The sequence below is a fragment of the Heliangelus exortis genome, chromosome 1 (assembly GCF_036169615.1).
Source record: "Heliangelus exortis chromosome 1, bHelExo1.hap1, whole genome shotgun sequence".
In the NCBI taxonomy this organism is placed as follows: domain Eukaryota; kingdom Metazoa; phylum Chordata; class Aves; order Apodiformes; family Trochilidae; genus Heliangelus; species Heliangelus exortis.
Genome location: NC_092422.1, coordinates 158,200,329 through 158,227,894, shown reverse-complemented (window position 1 = coordinate 158,227,894; position 27,566 = coordinate 158,200,329). Strand labels below are relative to the sequence as shown.

The 27,566-nt window shown below is 39.2% G+C and overlaps 1 protein-coding gene across 2 annotated transcripts in view; it reads right to left on the bottom strand.

Moving 5' to 3' along the window:
• FBLN1 (fibulin 1) overlaps positions 1-27,566 on the bottom strand; it is an 81,742-nt gene that overhangs the window by 27,733 nt on the left and 26,443 nt on the right. The window contains exons 4-15 of one of the 2 annotated variants that reach the window (XM_071733300.1): positions 23,594-23,765; positions 20,524-20,583; positions 18,388-18,489; positions 17,294-17,431; positions 14,987-15,124; positions 12,641-12,784; positions 11,687-11,815; positions 11,057-11,182; positions 10,376-10,495; positions 9,387-9,518; positions 8,765-8,888; positions 483-929 (exon numbers count right to left, since the gene is read on the bottom strand). In XM_071733300.1, coding sequence (XP_071589401.1) covers positions 575-929; positions 8,765-8,888; positions 9,387-9,518; positions 10,376-10,495; positions 11,057-11,182; positions 11,687-11,815; positions 12,641-12,784; positions 14,987-15,124; positions 17,294-17,431; positions 18,388-18,489; positions 20,524-20,583; positions 23,594-23,765 — 1,740 coding nt within the window. In that variant the 3' untranslated portion in view covers positions 483-574. Of the gene's footprint in view, positions 1-482; positions 930-8,764; positions 8,889-9,386; positions 9,519-10,375; positions 10,496-11,056; positions 11,183-11,686; positions 11,816-12,640; positions 12,785-14,986; positions 15,125-17,293; positions 17,432-18,387; positions 18,490-20,523; positions 20,584-23,593; positions 23,766-27,566 lie in introns of those variants that run through there. The other variant, XM_071733299.1, reaches the window with a different exon arrangement.

The window sequence follows — 27,566 nt, the reverse complement described above, 5'->3', positions numbered from 1 at the left end:
CCTTGAAAGTTAGAGTTGGGATTTGTATCTGGTGGAAATCAGCACAAGCTCACTGGCTACAACACAGCACTGGTAACTAACACAGCCTGAGAATCTGGCTCCCCACTTCTGAAATGACTTATGTGCTGGGGCACCTATGAGGTGCTAAAAGTTTAAAATATGCCCTCTAAATTGATTTTCAGCAAATGTGCAGCAGGTGGTGAAACTGTCTCAGCTGAGACAGTTCAGATTATGTTACTATTTTGTTTTGAAAATTTAGACCTGAACAGAATGAGCTGGGCATCATCAAGTGACACCAACTCCACTACTGTGTAAAGTAAATGAAGAGTTTTCAGTTCTTGATATATTCAAGTAATAAGCCTTTGGACACCAATTTCTACTTATAATGATGCAGAGTATACACAAGCATCTCCCCAAAGTGAGATGTTCTGTGATAAGAGAAAGAGAACTTTGATGATGGCAAATAAAATGAAAGTGCAGGATGCAACAGGTTAATGGAAACTTTATTAAAATTGGGGAAAAAAGGGTTCTCTTGGATGAGAAAAAGTAGCCAATGATGCCTGTAAGTTAGGGATCAAAGCTGTTCAGAGACAAAGATAAAAAGTTTGGCAACAAATGTGTTGACAGTTCCATGGCGGGAAAGTTGCATTTGAATTGTCAGAAGAAGGTCTCTGGGCTCTGTGATTTGCCGCTGCATGACCACAATGCCACTGTGGTTGTTCACTTTTTTTGTGGTGAAAAACCCCTCCTGGTTCCCGCTGATGATGGACAGCAGAATTTTATCCCCAGGGACAGCATTGGAAGGGCCCATGCGGAAAATGTCGGTAGGTACTTGAATGTTGGTAGGAAAAGAGAGGTGATAGTAGGTTATTCTCAGAGGCAGGCTCTGGCACTCCTTATTTTCATTACAAGGCAAGCGCTCACAGCGACTGCAAGAAAAGTGAGAACACAAGACAAGAGGAAGATTAGCAAACATTTAGCAAGCGTGACAGGAGAGCAAGGGCAGTGGGGGTGGGAAAAGATCTGTTGGCTTGCATACTGTATCCATTCTTCAGCCTGGCACCTCAGTCATATTGCAAACGGGCATTTATTAAAATAAGGATCAACTTGTCTGCAGTTGGTGCTTTTGGTGGAGTGTTTCCATTTTCAGAAGTGTTGCCCTTTCTTTGCATGTGCAGATGGATTGAGTCTGGCACCCCAGGGTGGGGCAGTTTCTTTGCATTTAGACTGGATAAGCTCTTCCTAGGGACAACACTGGCCTTCCCCTCCACCCCCCACCCCTGTCACTTCCCCCCAAGTTTTGTTCTCTTTTTATTGAGCTGACTGTGTCCTACACTCAAGATGTCTGGCTGGTTTTTAAGACTGAGCAAAATATTCTAAAAACCAAAAGTGTACAAGGAGTTGGTCTTTCTGAGAGAGAAGATACTGACCTCTGTGTTTTCATCACCTGAGAATGTACAGAGGAACATAAAATTTATTTCCAGTGCTGCCTGCTTGTTAAGGTTTATTTGAAGACAAACCTCCTTCCTACTGATATGGCACAGTATTTCTTTGTGCTCCCAGAAGAACCAATATGAGTCAGTATAAAAGCCATCTAGGCAGGTACTGAAAACGGGATCCAATGGTCTGATGTCTCCAGAGTGTGCCCTACACATTCAGTCCACTTTAATGCAGCCTTGAATCACAAGAATGATGCTGGTGAGTGAGCAAGTTGACTTTTGTTGTTTGCTTCCCTTATCATTAGGCACTGTACTACAGTGAAAAATCCAGAGAACAAGGAAGAGATCACATACAGGCTGAAAGTGAACAATGAACATCAGCAGTAGGAATCATAATCTGCATGGAGGGAATGATCTCCTCCCTTTCTGTCAATGACAGAAGTGAAGTCTGTCCAGTAAAATATGGCACTGACAGGTCTGGGCATTAAAGTCACTGCTATTAAAGAATGCTGTAGTTTAGCAGCACATTGATGAAGATTTGACATGTCATGATACCTGATGGATTTGACAAGTGTTTAAAGAATTGCAGGCAAGGAAACTTTATATTGATTGCAGATTAAAGATATGCCCAGATTACCATATTCAAGCTGGTATATTCAACTGAACAACCTCTCAGACAGGTGTGTGGAAATAGGGGCAGACATTATGATCTCATCTGGATACTGATTTTGCAAAATTTGAGGATGATCAGATTTTGTATATTGCTGATCTATGAATCAATCAAATTATGAACAAGAGTCTCTGCACTCAAAAGCAATATTCAGTCCACAAGCTGAGTTTTTGGAACCTAAACTATTTATTCGTTTCTTTACTGAGAAATGCTCCAGCATGAAAGCATTGTTTGCTTCTTACTAATTTAAGGAAATCTGAGTGCCCATTTCATGTATTTTATTTTATTTTGACATTTAAAACCAAGCTCGTATCAGGAGTACCTCGTATCAACAGAACCGAGTCTCAAGCAAGCCCAGCTTTGTTGCTAGTGAATGGTAACCTGAATTCCAGGAACTTCTCATTACACACAAAATAAGCATTTTCAAAAAACAGTAGTTAAAAGCACCCTCAGTTCTTCAGTTAATGTGTTCCATGGGGTTTTTTATACCACTTGCAAATGAAAGTACAAAGCAATTCTTTGAAGACTTAAATGCATTCTTATTTTTATTCATGTGTGTAAAGAGCACACACAAGTCTTCACAAGATGGCCAGCTAATTAGGTGTGGATACTCTTGGAATATTTTCAGGTATAGTGAGTTCTGCATTCTTTTCTGAAATGTCATCAATAACTCCACTGAAGAGAATTACTTGGTTTTGCTGAAATCATGAGGCTACCTGTTTTTGCTGAAATTATGAAGCAAGTCAAAACAGTTAATCTTTTAGTTGGAAATGTTTTCTTCACGTAAATCTTTTTGGAAGCATGTACATGCTCTTAAAGATGCACTGATTTACTATTTTATAAAAGTAAAATACATTTGATAGTATACAGAATTTTTAAGAAGAACAAAATCCCAAAGCTTCCAGATCCTAAGATTAGAAAGAGGACATTCTGCTGATTCAGAAAGTTATTTGTGGAGACAGATGTGCCTGCGGCTAGGAGCTAGAATTATTCAAAATTCCTCATCTTTTATCTTATTCTTTGTTGGTGCACACTACACACTGCACACTTCACTACAGGTTTAGTTAATGTGCACTAATTGTTCCATCAAACAACCACAAAGGAAAGATAGCAAATATTATTGCTTTCAAGAACCAGGGTTCATTCTGGGGTCATGCACCACAAAGGCAATAAGCAACGAGCATTTTAAATCCCAGGTTACTCTCTAGACCTTATTTAAATGCTTCCCCCTTCAGTGGGCAGAAGAAAATCATACAGCAGGGGAACCCAACTGCAAGCCCAAGCCCCTTGGTGCTGCTCCAGCTCCATGGGATCTCAGGATGGAGGAGCTGGCTGTACAGCTACCATGCCTGCCACCATGCTGTGCTGCTATGAAAGAAGAGGACAACACCTGGTGGGAGAAGGGGAGGACTGAGGAGGCAGCAAGATGCTACCAGAGAAACCCTATGTGAAGCCCAGATAAAAAACACATGGCTTTGCAATGAGGCAATTTTATATACATCTCTGTAAGCCGCTGCAGTCGGGGGCCTGGACTAGGAAAATAAGCAACTAATGTTGCTAAACACTTGTTTCTCTATTTGTTCCTGATTATTTTAGCTCTACAAAAATTATTATTATTACTACTCTGTACTCTTCAATTTATTTGTGTGGCTGAAATACCAGTTTTGAAGAAATACTTACAGATTGAATTTGATGTACTAAACACTGGTTACTCATAAAGGAAAATAAAACTACCAGAAGTACAGAGATTTAATTTTAGATAATGAATACAACATTTACTAACCAAAGAAATGAGGAGAAAATATTTTCTGCCTTCCTTCCTGTTAGTTTCTGAGCATGGTTTTCATATGGTACAGAGGCAATTTATTCTGCTGTGCCCAAAGGAGTTGAATGGTATACAACAAATCCTCATGCACAGAAAGGAAAAAACTTTTTGGCAGGACTTATGGCTTTGGAATTTCTTCACGCAGGGGAACGATCTCAACATGTTGAGTGACCAATGAAGTATTATTACTTAACTATACACTACACATATTTGAAATTCAACCCTTTAGATTTCCAGAGCTGCAACAGTTTTCCCGACCTGCTAGAACATATTCCACTACAAAGGTGCTTGACCATACTATCACGCGTGCATTTCTTTTCAGCAGGTTCCATCCCACCTTGAGGCCCAGATGAGCCATCAGCCAGGTTGTGTTATCATATTGTGAACTTCTACATTTATGTTAATGGAGCAGCTGTGTAGGGAAAGTGGTTCTTGCCTTTAACAAACCAGAACTTAAAGGGAATGAAACAGATGGTCGGGTTTTACAGGTACTTCTTAACCAGAAATGAATCTGGAGTCCCACTTCAGGCCCAGGCAGGAATACAGAATACAGCTGTACATGATGACAGGATGGACAAATACTCTGGATGTTTCTCCTGCCTACAGCTGGAAAGTCTCAAGGAGTTTTTAAGCTCCTTGCAAGAGGAGACAGGCCTATCTTCATTTTGCCCTCTGCACTGAGCCTTCATGTTCCACCTTTGTCTCTTCCATTTGTCTCTCCCAACCTGGCTCATTCTTCCTATCCCCCTTCCTTGTCAACTGCCCTTACTGCAGACTCAAACATTTGGCATCAGGACTGTCTCTACTCAGCCAGTGCCAGTCTTCCTCTTATTTCTCCATTCTCACCTGGCTGACACTTGGCTCTTTCAGTTTCTACTCCACAGACTTAGTCCCACAGCACATACCCCTTCCCTCATTATTTTGTGCAGCCATCCCAAGTTATTCTTTGGTGATGCTCTTAATTCAAATCTGGCATCAGTCACCCTTAACCATAAGCCCCTCTCTCCTGTGGTTCATTTTCCTGATCTCTAAATTATTTTACCTAATTTTACCGTCTACCCCCGCAGTGTCTTCCAGATTCCGTCTCCTCACCTGGTCATACTTTCAGACCCTTCCCTCCTTACATTTAGCCTCCTTATCCCTTCTCACCAAGTCAGCTTTTCTCTCCCCCATGCTAGAAACAGATTTCTTATCCATAGAGTCTGAATAGTCTTCAAAAGCACAGAAGAAAGAGGTTCTGGTGCTTTCAGGGCCAGCAGCACCTGGCCCAGGACAGATAGGAGCTGACATTATGGGGAAGATCAGGCTTCCTTCCTGTGGCTGTACGTGGAGCAGGTTCAGACAGTCCAGGGTGTTGATCCCTGCCCATTTTAGCCTGCTTTAAAGAGCTTCAAGATTAGGTGTAAATCAGAAGAGAATTGTTTGTTGCTAAAAAAGAGCAAGCTCTCTACTGATAGGAAGGATTATCATTGCACTGAGGAAGTCAAACACAAAGGTAGATTGCCACTGAGGCTATGAAATTCTTATCATTCAAAGTCTTATCATTCAAAGACTTGAAGCAAAACTTGACTCTCAGAAATACTCCAGGTAGACCTGACTCTGTTTCGACATATAGGGGTGGATTACCCATGAAGGTTGTCATTACTAAGTTTTATGAAAAAACAGCCAAATGAAATTTTACAAATGGCAATTTCAGGTTTCAGAGGCTTTTGGTTAGCATGACAAAAAGCTAAAAAGCCATCTCCTAACAAATTTCAGACTTCTGTTCCAAGACATGACAACAAACTATTAAAAGAAAAAAAAAATCACCAAAATGTCTTAAACATACAAAACAATGTGTTCCTCCCTAACCTTGTTCTTGGAAACGAGTAAACTGCTCTGGTTTAAAATGGCAAAAACTTGAGCCTGAGTCAGATACCTGGCATGAAAAATTTCAGCCATTCTGGCAAAATTCTAAGCAGTTAAAAACAGACCCTAACAAAGAGAAGCATCAGGCAACCTTATGAGTATACAGACATGTCTAGAATATCAAAATATTTCCCAACCTGGCTCAGTGCAGCACACATTTCTGACATGCTGCCATAAATGTTTCTTTATCTTTTCCACTATTTTTCTTGGCTTAAATTTTACAAATGTTAGGCTTCAGTGTCACATAAAGAGAATTCAATTGTTATGCAATTTGAAAACAAAAGTGTTTGGCAAGGTAGTACAGCAAGTTAAGTCCTATTGTGAGTAGCAGTAGATCTTAATTATCCTTGGAAAAATACCAAGCCTATAGGCTGATCAAGGGGAAAAAATAATTATAAAAAAAAAAGCAGAATTTAAGCAAAAGAAATATGACCTTCAATAAAATTGCTACTATTAAGGATCAGACCGTGCCAGGCACTCTGTTGGCCTTTGAAGAAGGTTACACAGGATGTTTCTTCCTGAAGCTCAGAGTACTTATACAGCATACTGAGCTTTCAGCCTGTAGCATGGGATGATCCTCTGATTACTTCATCTGATGACAATCACCACTGCAACAGCCACCAGGAAAAAATCTCTGCTTTAAAGGTATTGAGTAAGGAAGCTTCTGGATCACTGAGGGCTGTTGCCTGTAAATAAGGATTTTAAAGAAAAAGAAGACTTGCAGGACTTAGGCCTTTTAAATTACAGCTGTTACAAAAAAATATTGGAGAACAGGGTAACAAATCCCATGAGTTACCAACTTGATGGGAATGGAAAATGTGTTGTCTTATGATATGTCAAGTTTGTCAAACTGGAATGTGTTTTGAATAAAAAGGAGAGGAAACGGGTATCAGTAATAGATATGATGCTGTGAAAAGGCAGCTATATGATTTTGGAGAACTGGCACTAGATTGGGTTAAAAAGTATTTAATGTCATTATTATGCAAAAGCTAACAAAGGTATGCTAGCTATCAGCTATGCTGGGTTACATTTGCCAAAAATAAATGAATCATAAATATGTAATTAGCTTGGATGTAAAAAGAGAGCTGAAGAGCTGAGTTATGAAACTGTTCCCCAGTGGGCACAAGGTAACTCAGTACAAAAAGTTTGATTCTGGCATGTTGGTGTAAGACTTGTGTACTGACCAAGGATGAGAGTACCTCTCTGCCCACTGAACTAAGGTGGACTTTTTGCAATAAAAATTATGAATTCAAATTCTCTTTGGTCTATGCAAACACATTTTTGACAATAAATTTATTACTGTGTCTGTTGCTGTTGAGAAGGGAAAACCTAGTAAATCCAGCAAGGTAAAAACTCGAGGAATTAAAATAATTAGGACTTTACTGAGCAGCTACAGGATTTGTGTTCGACTCATAGCTGAATTATAGCCCTAGCACACCAGAAGAATCTCTCCCTGTGAGTCTGAGTTAGGCAGAGTAAGCCATGACAGAGCCCCCATAACCCAGACACAGAAAAACAATTCAGACATTCTACTACTTCCCTAATAGACTCCTTCCATCTCAAATAGACATTAGTCTCAACACATGCATAAAAATAGAGGTAGGAAAGATTAAGTGGAATGTGTGTGTATAAAGCATATTTTACAAACTGAACTTTGCAACTCAGGGTTGCCCATGAGAGTAGAAATCTGCTAATTCTACTTAGTGGCCCACTGCAAATTACTTCTTTTCAATTAGGATACAAATGAATCAACAATATTACAAATAAAGAGAACATCTGCATCAAGAGGCACCGTACATTTATTGATGTGACAAATAAAACTTAAATTTAATTACTATTGATGCTTCTCAGAATGCCAGCATATTTTATAAATACATTGTTATACCATGAACTCCCTCTACAGCATTCTGATTAAATACAACTGCTGTGCCACTTATATGGCTAACTACTGCCCACAAAGTCCTCCTGATAAAGATCAGCATTAGCTTCATCCATAAAGGAGGCACAACATACTCATTTTTATCTAAAAGATAGTGGATGTATGGACATTGACTGTGAAAAGTACTAGCAAGGTGATGACAAATGTGATTTATCAGCTTTCTTCCCTAGCTGGTGGAGCACAGGCTTACCTGGGTATGAGGCACAGGGGGGGGACCATGGAGCAGCCTTTGGAAGAATTGCTGGAGTAAAAGGTGGCCACAGAGCCCCAGGGTGTGAGTAAATGCAGTCATCTGCATCAGGCATAAACTCTACCTCTGCAACTGAAATTTTGCAGCAGCTTTTCTGCTTTCTTAGCTCCATTTGATGGGTATACATGAGCTGCCTGCTGCCCCTCCTCCCATAGCTGTCTCATATTTTCAGTACCAGAATGCACAGGCTTCCTCTGAGCTAGGTTAAGAGGCACAAATATGAGCAGCAGCTAACATACCACCCTCACTAGGATCCCAACCTTTTTAACAGAGGTTAAATGGTACTAAAAAAAAAAAAGACATTCTTACAGTGCTTTGCAACAACACTGCTAAGAATTCAGAGAGGGAGCTAGAATGATCTCTCGCACTGAAGTGTAATAAAGTAAAGAAATACTATGTGTAAAAGGAAATAAAAGTCAGAATTTTGAAGCTGAATGTAACTCTCCTAACAGGCTGCCTGCAAGGTAGCCAGAGAACATCTGCTTATGGCTCTAGAGATCATTTTGATGCAAACCACTGGACATTTCTTAAGGGAATACCTTTTTTTTTTAAGACTGAAACAGGAGCATGAGAAAGGAACCAGACCTGTGTGTGCAAAACATAGGATAGGCCAACCATCAAAATAGGAATTTGCTAGAATCTGTTATGTATTCAGCCAGCAGTGGCATGACATAAAGGAGATCAAGTCACCATAAAACTGTTCAACCTTGGAAAAAAACCAAAGAGTACTTACGTGTCTCCCGACTTGCGGTAATTTTCTGGACATTCTAAAGACAGACAGCGAAAGCCCCCCTGGATGTTAAAGCAGGTCTCATTGAAAGAGCAGTTGTGGCTTTCTGCAACACACTCATCAATATCTGCCAAATGGGAAAAGGGGAGTGGATTAAACACATGGCTTTCCTCTCCTTGCAGGTGCCAGATGAGGGAAGTATGATATTAGGTACTACAGAACAGGGGATGCAATTAAACATTCTTAGAGCATTGGAAGGGGAGGGCTGGAGAACAAAAAAGAAGAAAACTAACCTAAACAGGCAAAAACAGGAAAAGGAAGAGCAGCAGTGCCACTAAGTGGACAGAACTAAACACTTACTGAAATGTTTACAGCATGGTAATGTCTTTTAATGGCTAAACTAACTCATACCATTTCACAGTGGGAATCTTTATAAAAAGTATTTTCTGTCATTTATAAGAAAGATTTCCTGTATATTTATTAAAAAATACTGTTTTCTGGAGATTCCAAGAAGATGTTTACTGCTTTACTTGCAATGATGTAGGAAAGACATTTTTTTTAAACATAAAACCTTGCTAGAACTTTTCAGAAGTCTACAATCCAGATAGGTCTCCCTTGAACTCACCTTGGCAGTTGCGTGCATTGGGTGCCAACCTGTAACCAGTGGAGGGGCAGGTACATTGAAAGCTCCCAGGAATATTAATACATCTAAAAGAACAGATATGCCCTCCAGTAGGTAAAGCACATTCATCAATATCTGCAAGAAGAAAACACCACTAATTTACTCTATGTTCATGACATTCAACCAAGGGCGCGTGTACAGTGTTCCTGCTCTGCACTTCAAATGCTATTTCATTATTCTAATTGCTGGGCAAGTAAAAAGATCACCAGCTAGATGTGGCTCTAGTCAATAAAGGCTGTCAGGAATAAATAGAGGTATGAAGAAAATTAAAAGCAAATTAAGGGCCCAAGAGGTAAAGTAAATGGATAAGAGCAGTGATGTGTATCATGGTATTTATACAAAAGCAAGAGAGAGGAATAGCTTTATCCTTGTCCTTAAAAAAGATGAGGTGTTCTGCCCAAGGTCCTATTGTCCAGTAAGTCCTAGAGACGTAAGTCCAAATTAAGGATCTTGTCCACAAGGAAAATAGCACCCAGTTCCTTTTTGTATTTGAAGAGAACCTACTTGGACAGTAGTTCAGAACAAGACACAAAAAGTGGATATATAAAATTCTACCTAGTAATACTGTATCTTACGTATGTGACATACAAATCTATTTGTATATTGATTTGCTGAAGACTAGAAATTCTGTTAGTTCCTCAGAAAATAAAAAGTAAAAATCTGGCAAGTTGCAAAAAGATGTGAAGCTACATTAAATGTTAACACCAAAACTGACACAATACAAGCAGAGCTATTGCTAAACTAGGACATGGGTGGAAGATCTGCACTAAACACAGAATCTGTATTTATAGCTTTATAGTTTCACATGAGAATACCAAAGAGAAAAAAATGTTAAAATGAAACCGGTACAGTTATATGTAACTTTTCATGTATGTTATGGTAAGAATAAGAAACATTCACTCATCATCCATCTGCAAAATAATAATGCTTACCTTCACATGAAATCCCATCTATGTCACTAAGCTGAAAGCCACGGCGGCAGTAACACTGGTAGGAGCCATACACATTGGCACACTCTTGACTACAAGGGTTGCTCTCACACTCATTTAAATCTGAAATGCAAAATTAGATACCTGGGTCCCAAATTCCATGCACTCCTTTAGCAGGTCTCAGGCAAAAAGTTTGGAAGACAATTTTTTTAATTAAAAGAGGACGGTATGCATGTCACTGTGTCAGCTGGAAATAAGGTTTGGTTGTGTTACTCTCCACAGGGTCTAGCAGCACAGGTTAATATGCACTGTGCCACCCCTCAAGGTGTGTGACTTGGAGAGAGTCTTTGGGAACACACTTGCATTTCTATATCTGGGTATCAGCAAGGCTGATCAATACCTGATACCCAGGTTTTGAAGGTCTTGAATCTGATCTAGCTTCAAAATGTGGTAAATGCAGACCACTCATACACCTCTGACTGATCCTGCCACAGGGAAATATATTGAAACTATGGACTACAGTCACCTCAATCATAACAGCATTCATGTAATCAAAATGACCACACTGGGTCGGATTTCTCATGCCATTCCAAGTGCTGTGTTACAAGCTAAAACCAAACAGAAAAGCTGAACATCAATGAGCTTTATCTCACACTACATGACCAAAGCCTATGACAGCCATACCTTCACATGACCTGCCATCAGCTGAAAGTTTGAATCCCATGGTACAGGTGCAGTAATAGGAACCAGGAGTATTCTCACACTTGTGAGCACAGAGGCGGCCTGGGTAGCGTCTGCATTCGTTGATATCTGCAATGATAAATACATACAGAAGCTTATGGACTGGCTGGCTTCACTACAATTGTAGTCTCAACAAGAATCTGGTCAAAAAAGTTTGATTTTTATTTTCTAGATCTAAATTTCATGCTAGAGAGGGAAGGACTTGCTCAAAATGTTCATTTAGAAGCACATCAGTGCATAACTGAATTAGATCTATAAAGAAGAAAGCTGCTTTGATCTTCTAAAGGAATGTTTTGCTGTAGGTGCATATAAAAATATCACAGAAGACAATTAAACACACGCTGATAATATTAACTTTTAACAGGAAAACAGATAACATGTTGACAATACTAATGCTGCTTCCTTTGAAGTATCAGCAGCTCTTTAATATGGTGTTAGGTATATGAAATTAATGCAGTAGTCAATTTTAGATTCAGATGAAAGAGGTTATGCAGAGGGTAGTAAAATTTTTTTCATAGGGTCATTTTTAAAATGGTCTGACTGCATGTATTTCATTCAGTAGGTGCAACTTACCAATACAAGTTCTACTGATGACATCAAAAGAATAACCAGATTTGCACTCACAACGGTAATTGCCTGGGGCATTTATACAAACATGTCCTTCTCCACAAGGCTGATTAGAGGCTGAGCACTCATCCACATCTAAAAAATAGGAGAAAAGTGATTGAAAGCACAATTCCAAGAATGCAGGTTGAAAGAAGAGCAACATGTTAACAAGTTTCTGTGTCCCCTAGTAGTTATAAAGTGTTTTGAAATAGAAAGCAAGATTTTATCTAGCTCTCAGCTTCCAGAAGAAGATTAGAGTCACAAATCCAAACTATTTTCACTGAAACAGGTTCTCCCTCAGGTGTCCTGTTAATGCTGATGGATGTGGGAGGGAAAGAAATCAGAAAACCTGACAATCTTTAGAGGCAATCAGGTGCAGAACTGTTTTAATATGCACACTCACTATTTATAGATCAGCTCTTCATCTAGTGCAAGATGTCAGAGAACCACAGTGAGCAGTGGTCTGACAAGCCATTTACAAAAGTTGTAAACACATGCTAAAATACCTCTCTCATACCCTAGTTAAAAGCCAGCCAAAGCCATATATACTTTTTAATATTACTTGAATGGCTTCTGTGGGACATTAGGTGGGCATCATGTTATATCTCCATACTGAGGAGACTTGAGATCACAGAGCATTTTTCCAATACACTAATATAATCACAGATTATGCCATTTTGGCAGAGGTGTGTTTGATTATAATTTCTCCTCAGAATATAGGGTTTCATGAGTAATATGAAGTCCAAAGAGTGGATCCTTGTCATTCTTCACATGTTGGGACAGCCATGAGGGAAAGAACAGGAAGAAGAATTGACTGTGGGAATGAGTAAAACTTGGGAAACATACAAGAAACTGGCAAACATAAATCATAGATGTGACTTATTTTCTTTCAACTTTTTTTTCTTCAAAACTGTTACTTACCTACGCATCTTGTTCCATCTTCATTGAGGTGATAGCCTCGGCCACAGGTGGGTGAGATTCTCTGGCAGGTAAATGAACCATCAGTGTTAATACATATCTGCCCAGCTGGGCATGGAGAGTTGCTGCTCATGCACTCGTTGATATCTACAAGAGCACAACAAGTCAGTGTAACTATCTGCTGTCTGAAAATTTTTCAGGCAAGATGCTTTCCTTATATAACCCTTTCTAGCATTACATCCTGATTATAATCCTTCACAATTTCAAAGCGGAGAAATTGTGCCCATGGGAGAACATGAATATTCAAGTCATTTAGCTTCACCAATATAATGGTTCCAGGGTGATGATCAGGAGGGGTCTTAGAGGCCCAGATCCCACTGAAGAGCAGAGCAAATCGGGTACAGAACTTGCTTTTGCCTTTGGGAGTTTCCTCTAAGCATATGAAGAGATGATCAGCAATTCAGTTCAGCAGCTCAGTTATACTGCAGCCTGTATGTTGGACTGTGGCTCACACATTGGTGGTAGCTGCTCCCAGAGCTGGTAGTGGACTCCATTTTTACAGAGAGATAAACTACTGCTCACACGCATTCACCTTTACTACCTTACCTTGTCTTATCTTAAGTTGTCCATGTAAACAGGTAAGAATGTGAATTAAGTATTTCCAAGACTGTGCAGCCCTCTATCATCCACCCAATGTAGGTCTGGTTTTTTTGCAAACTATATCCAAAATAGATAGATAAATATATATATATCCAAAATATATATATGCATATATATATATAGAATATATATATATACAAAATAGACAAAGATATCCATTGCCTGGTAAGAACCCAGGGTAAAGTAAAATGTAAGACTAATGAGGTAAGACTAAGCTGTATTAGAGTAAGATCTGGTGCAGTGTAACCAGCCAAGAAGGTAAGGAACCCATAGTGACACAAGGTTAGAAAACTTCTATTAATATAGGGTAAAGGAGTTCCAGAGTGACAAATCAGCAGCTACAGCAGGTACTGAGGCACCCTTTGCAACCTAGAATTGTTAATGTAACTAAAACCTGGCATTTTGCAGGAGCAGCACAGCTTGTGAGTGCATGTTCACAGCATCCAGCTTGTGAAATGTTGGCTGCCTGAAGACAGGGAAGGTGACTTAGCGTAAAGCAAAACATTTCAGCTAGGACTACCCCAGTTCAAAAGAGTGAATAGTTTTCCCCCTCAGCACCACACAGGGTTGCAGCATTTGATTCACAGTGTGCAAAATCAGCCTGTGGAATTGTTACGGCAAATATTTTGAGAAAAATGCACTTCTGAGGACTAACATTAACTACTACTGCTGCAAATTGATGTGGCTTTTCTAATGTCAGTGAAGGCAAGTGAACTGGTGACTGCCGTGGACCTGGTGCAAGCTATGGCAGGGATCCACGAAGAAAGGGTTTGCTGTGCACAAGCACTGGCCCCCTTCTTTTTCAAGGCTGCAATTTTGTTTTCAACCTCCGTGTTTCCAGTGTCAGATTTCAGCACTACAGGGTATAGGATATGGTCAGGAGAACGAGGGCTTGACAATGAAGTAGACTTGGCAGTGGCTGCCGTTCAGCCAGTTCCACAAGTCCAAGGCACGCTACGCCGCTGGGGGAATTCGAAGTGAAGTTGAGACTTGAAAACATCACTCAGGGGAATAACTGATAGATTTGTAGGTCACATTAGGCAATTCCATTTACAGTCTGCTGGAAAACAGTAATTCTGACATATTTATATAAAGGTTATAATTCTGTTTTGTTGGCATCTTGAAAACAAGGCATTAGCCTGACAGTGTAACCAGTCTTTAAAATAAAACTCTCCACACTGTATTATAATTGGCCCATCATTCTTATACATAATAAGGTGCCTTGTTAGGCTATAACTAACAGGGGACAGGTTTGGAAAGACCTACATACCTGTAAAACCACTCATGCTAATATCAATAAAGTATGTTACCGAGGATGTCATAAATTACAGCTTCTTGTACTACACTTTAGCTAAAACATTTTGGATAGAAGGAGGTAAAACATATCACAATTTTTTTACAAATTTTGTTGCAGATAAAATCCCTGAAGACTTTAGGAAAATGTCTGGAAAGGATCTGGCTTCAGATCTCATTAAAAATAGAGATCTAGTACTTAAGACTTATTTGGTTTTCATCTGCAAATCTTACCTGTGGGATCAAGCCTGCCTGAGCAGAAAAAACACAGAGATCAGCAATGCATACATGCATGGAGAATGACTTGAGAAGCTCAGAACTCACCCAGCAAAACTACAACTTATCTCATAAGCAACATTTTGAGGACTCAGTGAGATAAAAAGGAGTCTGTCTTACCAATACAGTTGCCTAGAGCATCTTGTATAAACCCACTCATGCACTGTAGCTTGGGTCGGCAACGGAAAGATCCTGGAGTATTCTGACAGATAAAATCGGGGGGGCAGTTATGAGTACCAGTCTCACACTCGTCAATATCTGGTACATCACAAAAAAAAATCGTTAGCAGGAATCTGGCAGAAGCTTTGATCATCACATTCAAAACACAAAACAGAGTTAAAAACATCGGACAGATTAAACCTCAGTGAACCTTCACGCAATTCAATGCAGTGAGCCAGGATCAACCTGACCTATTACATCAAACAGCATCTCAGTAAAAACAGATCAATTTAGGAGTTTTTTATTTTGTTGTTGTTAACATTACATATAGATGTGCGGGTGTATGTTACTTATGCTCTACAAGCTTTTTTCTCACCTACATGATTATTACAGAGCACCCAAAGCATCATCGTCAGCAGTGCTCAGCCTTGATTCAGCACTGTGCTTTTACATGGGCTCAGTTTGCAAGTCAGCAAGATTTAATTATATGTCCAATTGTAATTTTAACCTTAGATATAATGCAGATAATGTTAAGTTTCTTTAATAATCGTATTGGCCTTGATGCGTGTAAATACAATTTCTGCTCACTCTCATATTCTATTCCAGTTCAGAAATATTTGAGAATAAATTATGGTTCAGATAGAACAGGCAAGGGCAAATGGGGCTAATGAAATTTCATTCATGAAAGTAGCCCTTTCCAAATAAAAGCAACTAAAATTTAGTGTTTCGCACCTTGTAATGGTGATACAGTCTCCTAACGCTATTAAAACACAGAAGCATTTTAGCAGCAGGATTCCTCAGTATAAATTCCCATTTATACAGTGGACAAAAAAGTAGAGGCAATCACTTAATCCTAGAGCTTTCTGAGACCAAAATAATAACTATGGAGACCATTTTTTTAGGATGGGTTAATACAAAATTGGGGTCAGAAGGTGTTGGGTTCTACATGTTTCACAACTGCCATTTTACTGGGCATTTAAAATCATACAAAAGAAGATTAATTTTGTATTTTCAGCACTATTAACATAATATTAATAATTAATACCATTAACATCTTATCCAGATAAGAAATTTCTAGCATTAATAGCATGAATAATTTACTGCCTGTACTTCTTTACTTCCACCAGAGAAAGATTGTTAGCACTTGCTGGTAAGCTATTAGTTTGCCTAAACCTGATGGCATTCAAATCAGCAGAAATTTTACATCAGAGGGATCAAACTCACATCATGATAATTGAGAAAACATTGTCTGTATGTTCTGCAAGTTTTGCATTGGAATTTACTTCTCAGCTTTTTATTCAATATATTATTAATCACTGTTCAGCTCCTACAATAAGACCTTACTCAGAATCATGGTTAATTTACTAAGTGGAGGGAAATCAGTCTGTTTATAAATTATTCTAAGCTCTGTGAGAACAGACTTTCTCATAGTTGAAACCAATCCCACGTTAAGTGGAATTTGCTTCTAATTTGTATCTCTGTAAAGGCAGAATGTCAGGTGAAGTTATGATGCACTTAACAGCATACTTTGAGCTAGATGCAAACTGAAATCAGTTATTTCTTTAACAAAAAAAATTAAAAAGACTATAACCATTGTGCTCAAGCATAGCCAGTCAAGAACAGTGCTTTTATCCCTTTTTCATTTTTAAATCCTTAAGAAGTTGTGATTAAGAAATGAATTATTTTGTAACATATTTAAACTTCATGAGGATAAAGGCTTACTTTATTTTAAAAATCCTACACCTACTTCGGCGTTTTCAAATTGAATTATCAGGTCACTTCACTTGCCACACTTCGTTTCACACTCCAAAGTGTGCAAACTTGATTCTTTCAAGTGAAACTAAACCATTAGATACGCTCTAGGAGTAGGACTTAGGCACTCCTTAGGCACTAATAAGCAACCAATCCACAGAGCCTGACTAGAGATAGCCAGAAGTAAACACCAGAAAAATGTGTATACTGTGAGTGCTGGGCCTTCAAAATCAACTGTTTCAATCCCCAGACCAGCTCCTGTTGTGCCACACAAATTATAAGTGTAAAATAAATGTAGTCATGCCTCCTGTAAGTCTCTGTAGTCGTCCACAGACAGCCTGACCTGGTATCTGCAAGCTGACAGGTGGAAAACTGCTGTCCCTAAAGAACTAGCACTGTCAGCATGTCCCGTGTAACTACAGCTCCCACAGTAAAAGAGCATGAGGTGATGATGTACTTATTTTATTTTATTTTACTTAAGTCTGTATGATTTCAGTTTCTGTGCCCAGGAGGTACCTTTGCAGCGACTGTCATCCGTCAGCTCATAACCTGTGCCACAGCTCGTGTCCCGCTGACAGCGAAAGGACCCCAATGTATTGACACAGGTTTGTCCAATCCCACAGCTGTGTGTCCCAGTGATACACTCATTAATATCTAGAATATGAAAAATTAATAAGAAATAAAGCAAAAATAAGAGTGAACAAGACACGTGAAATAACTGGGAAGAGATGAGGTTGAAACAGAACTCACGACTGCTGAGACACCATACTGAAGTTGCACTGAGTGACAGCAAAGGGCCGGCATCACCTGAGTGAGTCCCAGGTGATTATAGTGTCTAGATGAATGAGAGAAAATTCCAGAAACCCTTTCCTTGCTCTGCCTCTCACTAACATATGGCTCACGGGCATACCGAGCCACAAGTTGGAACTTTCTAGTTTCTAGCTACTGCTAGACATCTCTTTTTGTGGATTTTTTTTCATTTTCTCTTTGAATGCATAGGAAAATATGGCATCCAGTTATATCAAATGTAAAAAAAGTTCTCCCTTTTCACAGCTAGTGTTGGTCTGACCAACCATCAATAGCTCGTTTATATTCTGAAGTTTGTATCTGAGCTTCTCACCTAAACTCCCTTCTCAATGACAGAAATCCTGATGATTAACGCTTCTCCTCCTAGAATAGCTACCTGGAGCAGGCAAGTTCTTGTTTCTCTCACTTAGCAACACAAGGAGCCTAGGCTGGCTAGCTTAGAAGCAAATGTCCACATTGCACATGTCTGAAGTCAACTGTGATGAACTCTATCCCAGACCATTTCATTTGATGTCCCTTCAGTTCTTCTTCTGTGAGAAATTTAACAATTCTTCTCCTTGTCTACTCACATGACACTCATGATACCCAAAACTTTCATCCTTGCCATCAGTTGAGTCCTTAACAAGCTGAATCTTTTCACAACTCTCATTACAACACTTCGTTTAAATCAACTTCTTACAATCTCCCTCCTTTGCTCAGCAGGCATAAGCATATTCACATCTCTTTTTTCTGCATCTTTTTTAATGTGCTCATGCTCTTTTAAAACAAGAATGTTGATAATTGAGGCAATGGTTTTCTTTTACCTTCACAGTTGACACCGTCTGATTGAAGCTGATACCCAACAAAGCAGGAGCAGATGTAACTGGATCCTGTGTCTCTGCACTGCTGAGAGCAGGGACCACCACCTAATTGGGTATTTGAATCAAATGATTAAGAAGCAAAGGAACTGAAACAAACCATAAACTTACAGTATGCACACTGATTTGTTTAGAAAAGCAGATAGCTAAACACACACAGATATAGAAGGAAAGGGCTGAAAGAAGTATTCATAATCACTAGACTCTTTTAGCTCAAAAAAAAAGCAAGAGGAAGGAGGTTAAGGATTCTCTCATAGCCCGTCATTGTTAGAAGCTGAAGGGAAAATCATGATGAGATTTCCCCAGACTTTGGCTGGAAAGTTAAAACTTCTTGTAAAATAAGGAAGACAAAATGCATCACCATAAGTTAATAAAAAAATTCCACTATTAGATGCATTAGGTTTTATTTTTTGCGAATTATTATTATTAGGACCATACTGCAGAACTTGCCATAGCATGTGCTCTTTTCCTATTCAGTAGGCAGGAAACATGAAAGGAAGAAGACAATGTTGTGGGTGACAAAGGCTTCAGAGAACCTAAAGGAACCAGGACTTCCTACTAGGGTACTAAGGACCTAGTGAGGTGTGTGCATGAGTCATGAAGGATGTGAAAGAGAGCTGGGGTTAGTCTGGAAGACAGAAAGAGAGGATACTATAGGAAATTTACATAAAATATGGCTCATCATTAAGAAAACATAGTTTTTCTGATCTTTTTAAAAATAAATTATTATTAAAACCACAATATCCTCAAAATAGAGAAAAGATTACATACTTCCAACTCTTTTTGTAAGAATATTAGTTAGTAATAACAAACCTTTCTTACATTTTTCAGAATGGCTGGATAGCCATTGAACACAAGGTTTGAGATAAGCACAATCAGTGTGGGTAAATGCAGCTATAATACTTTGAAGTTCTAAGTGAATGAAAATAATTTTTTCTAAGTGCAATAATTTCTAATGTGTTCTAATTCTGAATAAGCAAAGCCCATCATGGAGTTTTTGGAAGGACATAATTACTTTTCTCACATACCATGAAGGTGCCCCAAAACAAACTGCTGCAAGTTCTGCTGCCTAGGAAATTTAAGTTTCCCTCAGTGAAGTTTAGAAAATCACAAGGGATTTTGGCATGCCAAGTTTATCAAAAAATATGCTGTAGACAGAAACTCTAATTTGTAATTAGTCATACCAATCCATCTCTCACAGGCAGCTGATTAACTGACAAATGCAACAACTGATTACATAAAGAAATAATGCTAGGAAAATATGTAATACATTTTTCTATGTCATCTCTTGTAATTAGCAGCTGGAGACAAGAAGGAAAGCCAGTCTTGGCTTTGAGTAGCTAATGACCTAGTAGACATTTCCATGCTCTCTAGAGTGTATTAGCTATACAACATGCAGCACAGTAAATCATCTCTCAACTGGAATATAAGTCTATTAAATTGGTTTTATCCTAAATACATTACTTAGCTCTGAAATGCTTGTAGAAAATAATAAATCACTGCTCGTTTAAGTTTATAGACATGTAAATCACATGTGGCAAGCAATAAATCAGAATACTTAGCAGAACAATATCCCAATAAAACATTCTTCCCAGGAGGCAGAAAAGCCTGACTAACGATGACAATCGATGCTTTTCTTCCTTTTTCTCAGGTGAAGCATCTCAAAAGGAACAAGTTGCATTTCATATTCAACCATTCTCATTATCCCAAGAAGAGAATAAAAGAATGCACATATTTAATAAAAAATAAGCATGTTCTAAAGAATTTAGAGTATTCCGTGGGTTCAATGGGTAACAACTCTCAAGTGTTACCCAAAGAAGTTTTAAAAAGTTAAATTTATGGTCCAAGCTTCAGCTGGACAAGACAAACTCCACTATGGGAAAAAAGAGCTCCCTTGTATTTAAGAACTATCGAGGCATCACATAATGGCCTAATATTTCTTAGAAATGATCTTCATTCTGTTATTTTTACCCATAACTAGTCTAGGCTAGGTTTTGACTAATCTCTAGATCTAAGTTTGCTTCACTTTTATGGGAGGCAATCTGGAAAGAGCTGGCTAACAGGACTAGTCACCTGACTTACCTCTGCAGCCATCATGTAGATAAGGATCTTCTTGGTCTAGCTCCTCCTTTGAAATTTCAACTAAAAAGACCAGAGACAGGCATTAGAGGAGAAAGCACTTTTCTTCTCACAGTCAAAAAGCTGCTTGCTTGGGACGGGACGCAGACCAGGGTTTTGGATAAACCAGGATAAAATTAAAGAGCATTATTTACATATTTTACAGCTATTTCATCCTTAATTTTGACATTCAAATGCACACAGCCACGGGGCATTTTCCATCTGACTGATTCAATATGAAAGTCATGCTGTGATCACAGATTACATATGGGCTGAGTTTTTCAAATGCAGGTTCTTAACATCGAGCTTTTAACCAGAGCTTAACCTCATTTTCATAAGACGTGTTGTTGAGGCATGCTTGGCTTCCACTGACTTTATAGTAGCTTGGGGTACTCACAGATTTAATGAAAATCAGATTAACCTCAGTTATTCATCTAGACTTCATTCCAAAAAGAAATCCACACCCAACTTTAGGGCACCTATTTATGGCATTCTTTCAAATGTACTTCATATACCTTAACTTGGAGAGTTTTCATCAGCATTACTTCTGCTACATGCTCGTGTCCCAAGAGCTCTTTCTCTCCACATGGAGGACAAAAGGGCTGAACCCACAGCCTGAAACCATTGCTTGCCCAAAGGCCCAGCTGATGGACTGCCTTCAATCCTGTCACTTTGAATGCAGGGGAAATGGTAGCTTGGTAGTGAGATGTGTGAAAACACAACCTCAAAATACTCCAGTTATTGAAAGGAAACTTAAGACTCATTTCAGTGATTGTCCATAGGACTATTCAACTACTGGTCACTTACCAGCAAATAATACATCATACATGTGAAAGCAAGTTTCTGTGCAGTGGCACCAGCCTGTTTTGGGACATTGAGTCCTAAAAGCTACAGGGGTGTATTTTGGTCATATAGAAGCTAATGAAATCAGTTTGCCCAAGTCTGGTCTGATTTTGTAGAATTTTCTGGGGACACAGTACCAGAGATAGCTCTTCACATGACTATGAAATCATCATACAGGAAGTCATTGTGCCTTACCCTCTGCAGCAGAACAGAAAGTGACAACTGTCCACTGCAACCAACACCCTGCCACCAACTCTTCAATGTACTCTTCTACAGCACCAACTCTCAGCTCAGAGATCAGGGTCTCAGCAGATGACACCTGGTGCTGTGCTGCTCCTCCCTGCCCAACTCTTCCCTGCCATGTGGTGCTGTGCTGCCTCTCCCTGGCACCAAGCACGGCACCGCTGGTCCTCCTTGCAGCATCACAGCTGCCTGCTCCCCACCTTTCCAAGCAAAACCCTCCTGTAGTACCCCCCACTGCTTTCCATCCCTCCTGTGCATAGTTACGCTGGCCAAAATTTTAATTTTTGTGATTTCAAAACAGTAAAGCTTCCATGACAAAAGGGCAGGCTCTCCTGCCAGGCAGTGCTCAGGTTTCCATCCTTCCTTCCTGTCTCCCACACTGCTCGCCTCCCACTTCTTCCCCTAATGTCATATGTACTGCAGGCAGGGCAGGAACAAGCTCTGGGGTGGTCCCCTCTCTGTTAAAAGGGGGGTGGTCCCCCTCTGACAGACCACATCCTGCCAGGCACTTGGGGCTTCAGTGAAGCACAGCACAGAATCCCCACTGATGCTCATGAGCTTAGGAGGAATTAACCATGTGGTGATGGGCAGTGTGGTGTCACACAGCAGGGAGAGCTGTTTTGGTGGCCCTCTGAATGATGCAGCACTGGGGAGCAGGGAGGAGCAATGCAGTGCCATGGGTCATCTGCCAGTCCTCATAGAGCTGTCCTGGTGGAGAGCTGGCAGAATAGAAGTGTCTGGTGGTGAGCTCGTGGTGCAGAAGCATCCAGTAGAGAGTTGTTGGTGAAAAGTTGTCCTAAGCCCACAGCAACATCTTGCATGCCTTGCTATCCACAAACACAAGGTGCTAGTCCAAGAAGCTGCCTTATAAAATGGAGACTGATCTCTCCTTCATGACTTTAAAAAAAACATTTATTCATGTTGTTTGCTCTGCTTTTCTTACAGATAATTTTTCATGGACAAGGGAGATTCCCCTGCTGAGACAGTGGTACACAAAAAACTGTCAGGGCATTTCTAAATGTTCCTTGGTAAGACAGTACACTGACATAAGCCAGGTTTCAAAGACCTAAAACAAGTGTGGTAACACATTGGCTCAAGCAGACCAGTGCAAGATTTTGTGTTGGGGGTTGGGTTTGAGTTCAGTTCACTGAATAAGATTTTGTCTTGCAAAATCTGTCACTGGTGGTCTGCAAGCCAGACTGCTTGTTTTCAAGTGCTTAACAGCACGTGAAGCAGGTAACACTACACAGCACGACTTTTCTGCAGTTTCAGGTCTGTCTGCTAAGTGAAAAAGACAAGAAAAACCCCAAACCCAGGTCTTAAGGGTCAGTATGTCCACAACCATTCTTTTCAGCTCCATGGACTAGGTATGGAGAGCAGTATCAGGACCTGCTGATATCTAGGTGCCCCTCTCATTATTATATTGAAAGAAATGCAGACACCACATTTCCTAGAAATGCCCAGTTCTCCTGAAGAGTCTACACATTTCAATTGTCTACAGTTCATGGGTATTTGTCTCTCACACAGAAGGCAACATTTGAATTCTGCCAAGCTGGCAAAGGCCATCTGGCTTTTAAATCCAATTAAAATAATCGGTTGTTGATTTACTTTTTAATAAAGAATTCATCAGTGGCCAAAATGCTATTAAAAATTGAGAGCTTATATTCAGTTTCCAAGATAAGATCATTAGTGGCCAAAGTAATCTGCCTTATAGTTAAGTTTTGGCACCAGGATCTGAGTGACCACTTTCCAGCCCTTCAGCCTCCTGTGGTAGACAACATTTCAGCTATCTCTAGACAAAAACCTGACCTCCAAAACACGCTTCATTAGATTATTCAGAGATCTCAAGTTAGAGGAATTCCAACTGAAGTAACTTAAAAATACAAGAACTCCTTGTATCCCACATCATTTTTCATTTCACTCTTTTGTAATTTTCAATATAAAATACCTTGTTCCTTTTTAGGAGCATCATCACTGATGGACACATCAATGCCTTCTTGACCCTTCACACAGCAAGCTCTGAAGACAGTTCCACACTGGTATCCTATCTTTGGGTTGGGTTCACAGCTCTGTCCTTGAACTTGGGCAGTCTTTCCCAGCAAACAACAGTAACAACATATCTGTTAAAAAAAATAAAATTGTCAGTAGTGTCAATAGTGTGATCTCAGCTGGGCAAATGGACAGAAAATTTTCTTGGGACTCTTCAAGAACTCTCAGTAAACTTAGGCTCAGGCATTTTAATCTATAGTTGAACTCAATGAGCTCTGCATCTGGCCTACAGAGAGGCAAGCACAGGACCTGGACCCAGTTCTTGCAAACACTGTGTGTGTGTGTGGATACACGTGAGATGATGTGGGGAACCAGAAGGGTCCATATGGAATCTCACTGCTCTCTGCCTGCACAGCCCAGTCTCAGTGAGCAGCAAACAGGGAACTCTTTAACACCTCTGCTTCCCTTTTGTGTCTACCTGAATTACAATGGGACACAATCAATGAAGTGCATGGCTCAGTTTATAATTAAACTGCCTACTCCCCAGGAAAACGCACCTCTTTTCTGGACTAAAATGATTCATGCAAGGTCAGCAGTAACAGGTCTTAAAGGGAAGCTATTCTGCTCTGAAAAACAGAGTACACAGTCAAATATTACTAAAAAGCATCATTGTCCTGGAATGGCTTCCAATATCAAAACATGATCCATGTTTTCAAGACCTATTGCACTATGGTCCTGGAATACAACGCAGAAATGAGCAAGGGGCAAGTTAATCTCATGGAGGCTTTCTCTAATTTTAAATTGAGGGGTCACTAGTGATTTATTTTTCTTCCTTGCTATTAGAAAGCAGCAAAAACGCTTGGTTCTCCAGAACTGGTGCAGTGCCTGCCAATTGCTACTGTCAGATTTAAGCTTTTACTGATAATTTCATTGTTCTTTTGTTTGTTTGTTTGAAGAAAATAGCCTATGCCATCAAACAGAGGAGATGGAATACAAAATAACTAAGCATTGAACTAAATTTATGTAATTTGGTGTTTTAACCAATACACCTATTGAAAAAAAAAGGAAACTAATACATTTCTTTCATTACTCTGAGATGTATACCCCTGCCTATATTCTAAGTTTTCCCATACAAGGTACTACATGTGTTTCTCAAGTCTGCAACTGAAGGTCCTTTAGAACCTAGAGCAGTGTGAAATATATAATAAAAGATTTTTCTCCTTGTTTCTTCAATCCTTTTTTTACTTTACAGCATTTTGATGTAAGCATGCTATTTTGTCCTAAGTCTTTAAATATACATCTGAACCCTTTCCCTGCTGCAGGATGCTATGATCACAGGAGCTCTTCACTCCTGGCTGCTTTTGAGGTGTTGTTTTCATTCCCACTGTAAAGTTACTATATGTGTTTTCCCTTATTAACTACTTGGTGGGATGGTTCCTTGCTACCCACTTATTTTATTTGGTTCTCCAATTAATTCCCCTCAGTGGCAGATGCTCTGGTTTCATCACTAATATGTATGGGATTTTTCCATCTTTTCTGTATTTTCTGGATGACTTTGGAAATAAATTCCTGATTATCTCTTCCAAGAATTGCAACATTTCTGAATACTTGTTCTGTCTAGCATGTCTAACATGCATGAGGCATCCTTCTCAACATTTTTAACATCTGCTTATAATTTTATTAATTTCCAATTTTCAAGTAACTGAATACAGCTGGTGCCTTGCAAATTTTATACTGTATAATTCTGGATAGCCTCACTGGCTTCTACTGCTAGGCATATGAATTGATTTGATCTATTTGTCTTGTCACAGAATGCTCAAATTGGGAGTTACAGAGTTTCCCTGGATATTTTTTTTTTTTTTTTTTTGCAGAGTGATCTTGCCATTTTTAAACTGTTGAATAACCCAATGCTCTTTATTTCTTACAGATTGAGCCACCACTTTAAAGACCTCTGTCTCCAGCTCATGAGAATCTTTAAGCTTGCTAATCTTTGAACTTGCTAAGTCTTGCAATATTGGTTAGAAACTGTATCTTCATTTAACATAATTGTATGCATTGAACCATTTGTTTCAACCTGTATTTATTCTAACTGTGCATGATGCATCTTGACTTAATATCTTGATATTAATTTATGTAGCTATACCACAGCCAAAATGATCCAGAGATGGAAAGTGCCAAATGTTTTCTTAACTGATGGCTATAGTAACTGGCTTTTAATATTGACCTTAGAAGTTTCTGGACTGGCAGTCCTAAAGGCTAAATTTTCCTTTTTAACTAAAGAAAAAAGATGGAGAGATGATGAACGGCCTTCTGCCCAGAGTACAACCAGGACTCTGCAGACTGCAGACATCTCCACATATCTCACCCGTGAACTTGGGAAGTCACTGGTTTTCCTTCAATTTCAGCTCTCCCATTGTGGAATGGCAATAACATAGCAGTAGTAAGGCTAATTTAACTTATGTTCACAGAGCACTCTAGTACTCTGAGACACACAGCAGTACAACACAAATCTCTGTCCTGGTAAGGTTAATGTCAACAATTTCTTTTTCACACCAGTTCTTTTCAGAGTTGTTAGCCTGTTCTGAAATACTGAACCTTCAGGCCAAAATGCAGTCTGGACTCCATATTAGTTCAGTTCTTTCTGGTTTTGCAGCCCTTTTCCAAAGGTTGCCAGCTGCTCTGGGGCATCTTGCAATGGCCATTCACACATTTGCTAGAACCATTGCTGTCTTCAGGGATCATACAACCCCACCATCAAGTTCTTATTAAACATTTTTGCTGCCCATAAACCTTTGCTTCTTAAGTGATCCCGGTAATAATCTCAAAACATTTTTTCTCTTTGCTTCTCCCCTGTTCTTAGCAAAAGAACTGCACAGCTTCAAAGCCATATCTTGATCTTTTTGTTTGGATAGAAAGCTGTGCCCTACTAGAGGTCCATTGATCCCTTAACTGCTCTTATACCTTGCCTTCTCACAGAAAGGAATAAAGATGGAAAGAATAAAGAAATTAATAGCCACAATTATTATTAGTTGTATTATTAGTTGTATTACTTATAATTAGAAATTAATAGTCATAACTTCTGTTGTTGTGATTAGGAATCACCTGAAATTACTTTCATCAATAAGATCTATTAATTAGTTACATTTTATACTAGTTCTTCATTATTTATGTCACCGTTTAAGTTACCAGATCTGGAAGGGTGAACTATGTATTAAAATGGCTTTTGTGTGTCTGACCACAAGAGGTCTCTCACTTGCTGGAATCCAGAGTAACAAGTAGAAGCTATGACATAAATAAAATTCAGATAGCTCAGTGGATTTTTTCATAACTTTCGAAGATCTGAATAAAAATTTAAAAATATATTTGACAGCACAAAGCAATAAAATGTTCATGCTCACCAAGAATACACAAAGTATTTTTGACTAAACTGAGGAGATAAGGCCCTATCTCAATCTTCAGAAAAAGTACCTATGACAAATTTTGAGGAAAATGTCTGAACACCTTAAAGAAAGTCAAACTTCTATAAGCTTTTCTCCCTTCTTCAGAGCTTTTGTGGTAGACACTTTCATAAAAACATTTACAGGTCTCCTGTTGCTGTACCAGCAACAAATCTTGAAATTGATGACTGTCTTTTGATGAAGATTTTAAACATTAATGTTAAATTTTGCATCCTTTTTCTCAAGGGAAGAAAAGCTATGCTTAACAAAAGACAAAACAGGAAAGTTATGCCCATCCAATGTCTATTACCTTTAAGTTTAAAAGTTGAGGCAAATGTTTTCAAAATACAGTCTTTTTATCTTTTTTCCAAATACAAGTTTTGGATAAAAAAGAAAGATTAGCTGCCTCATTTGCTGCAAAGTGTTGCGATTAATCCTACTAATTGAATTACTAAATCACTCTTTCTGCTTCCTTGAAGGAGACAAGGAAAATCC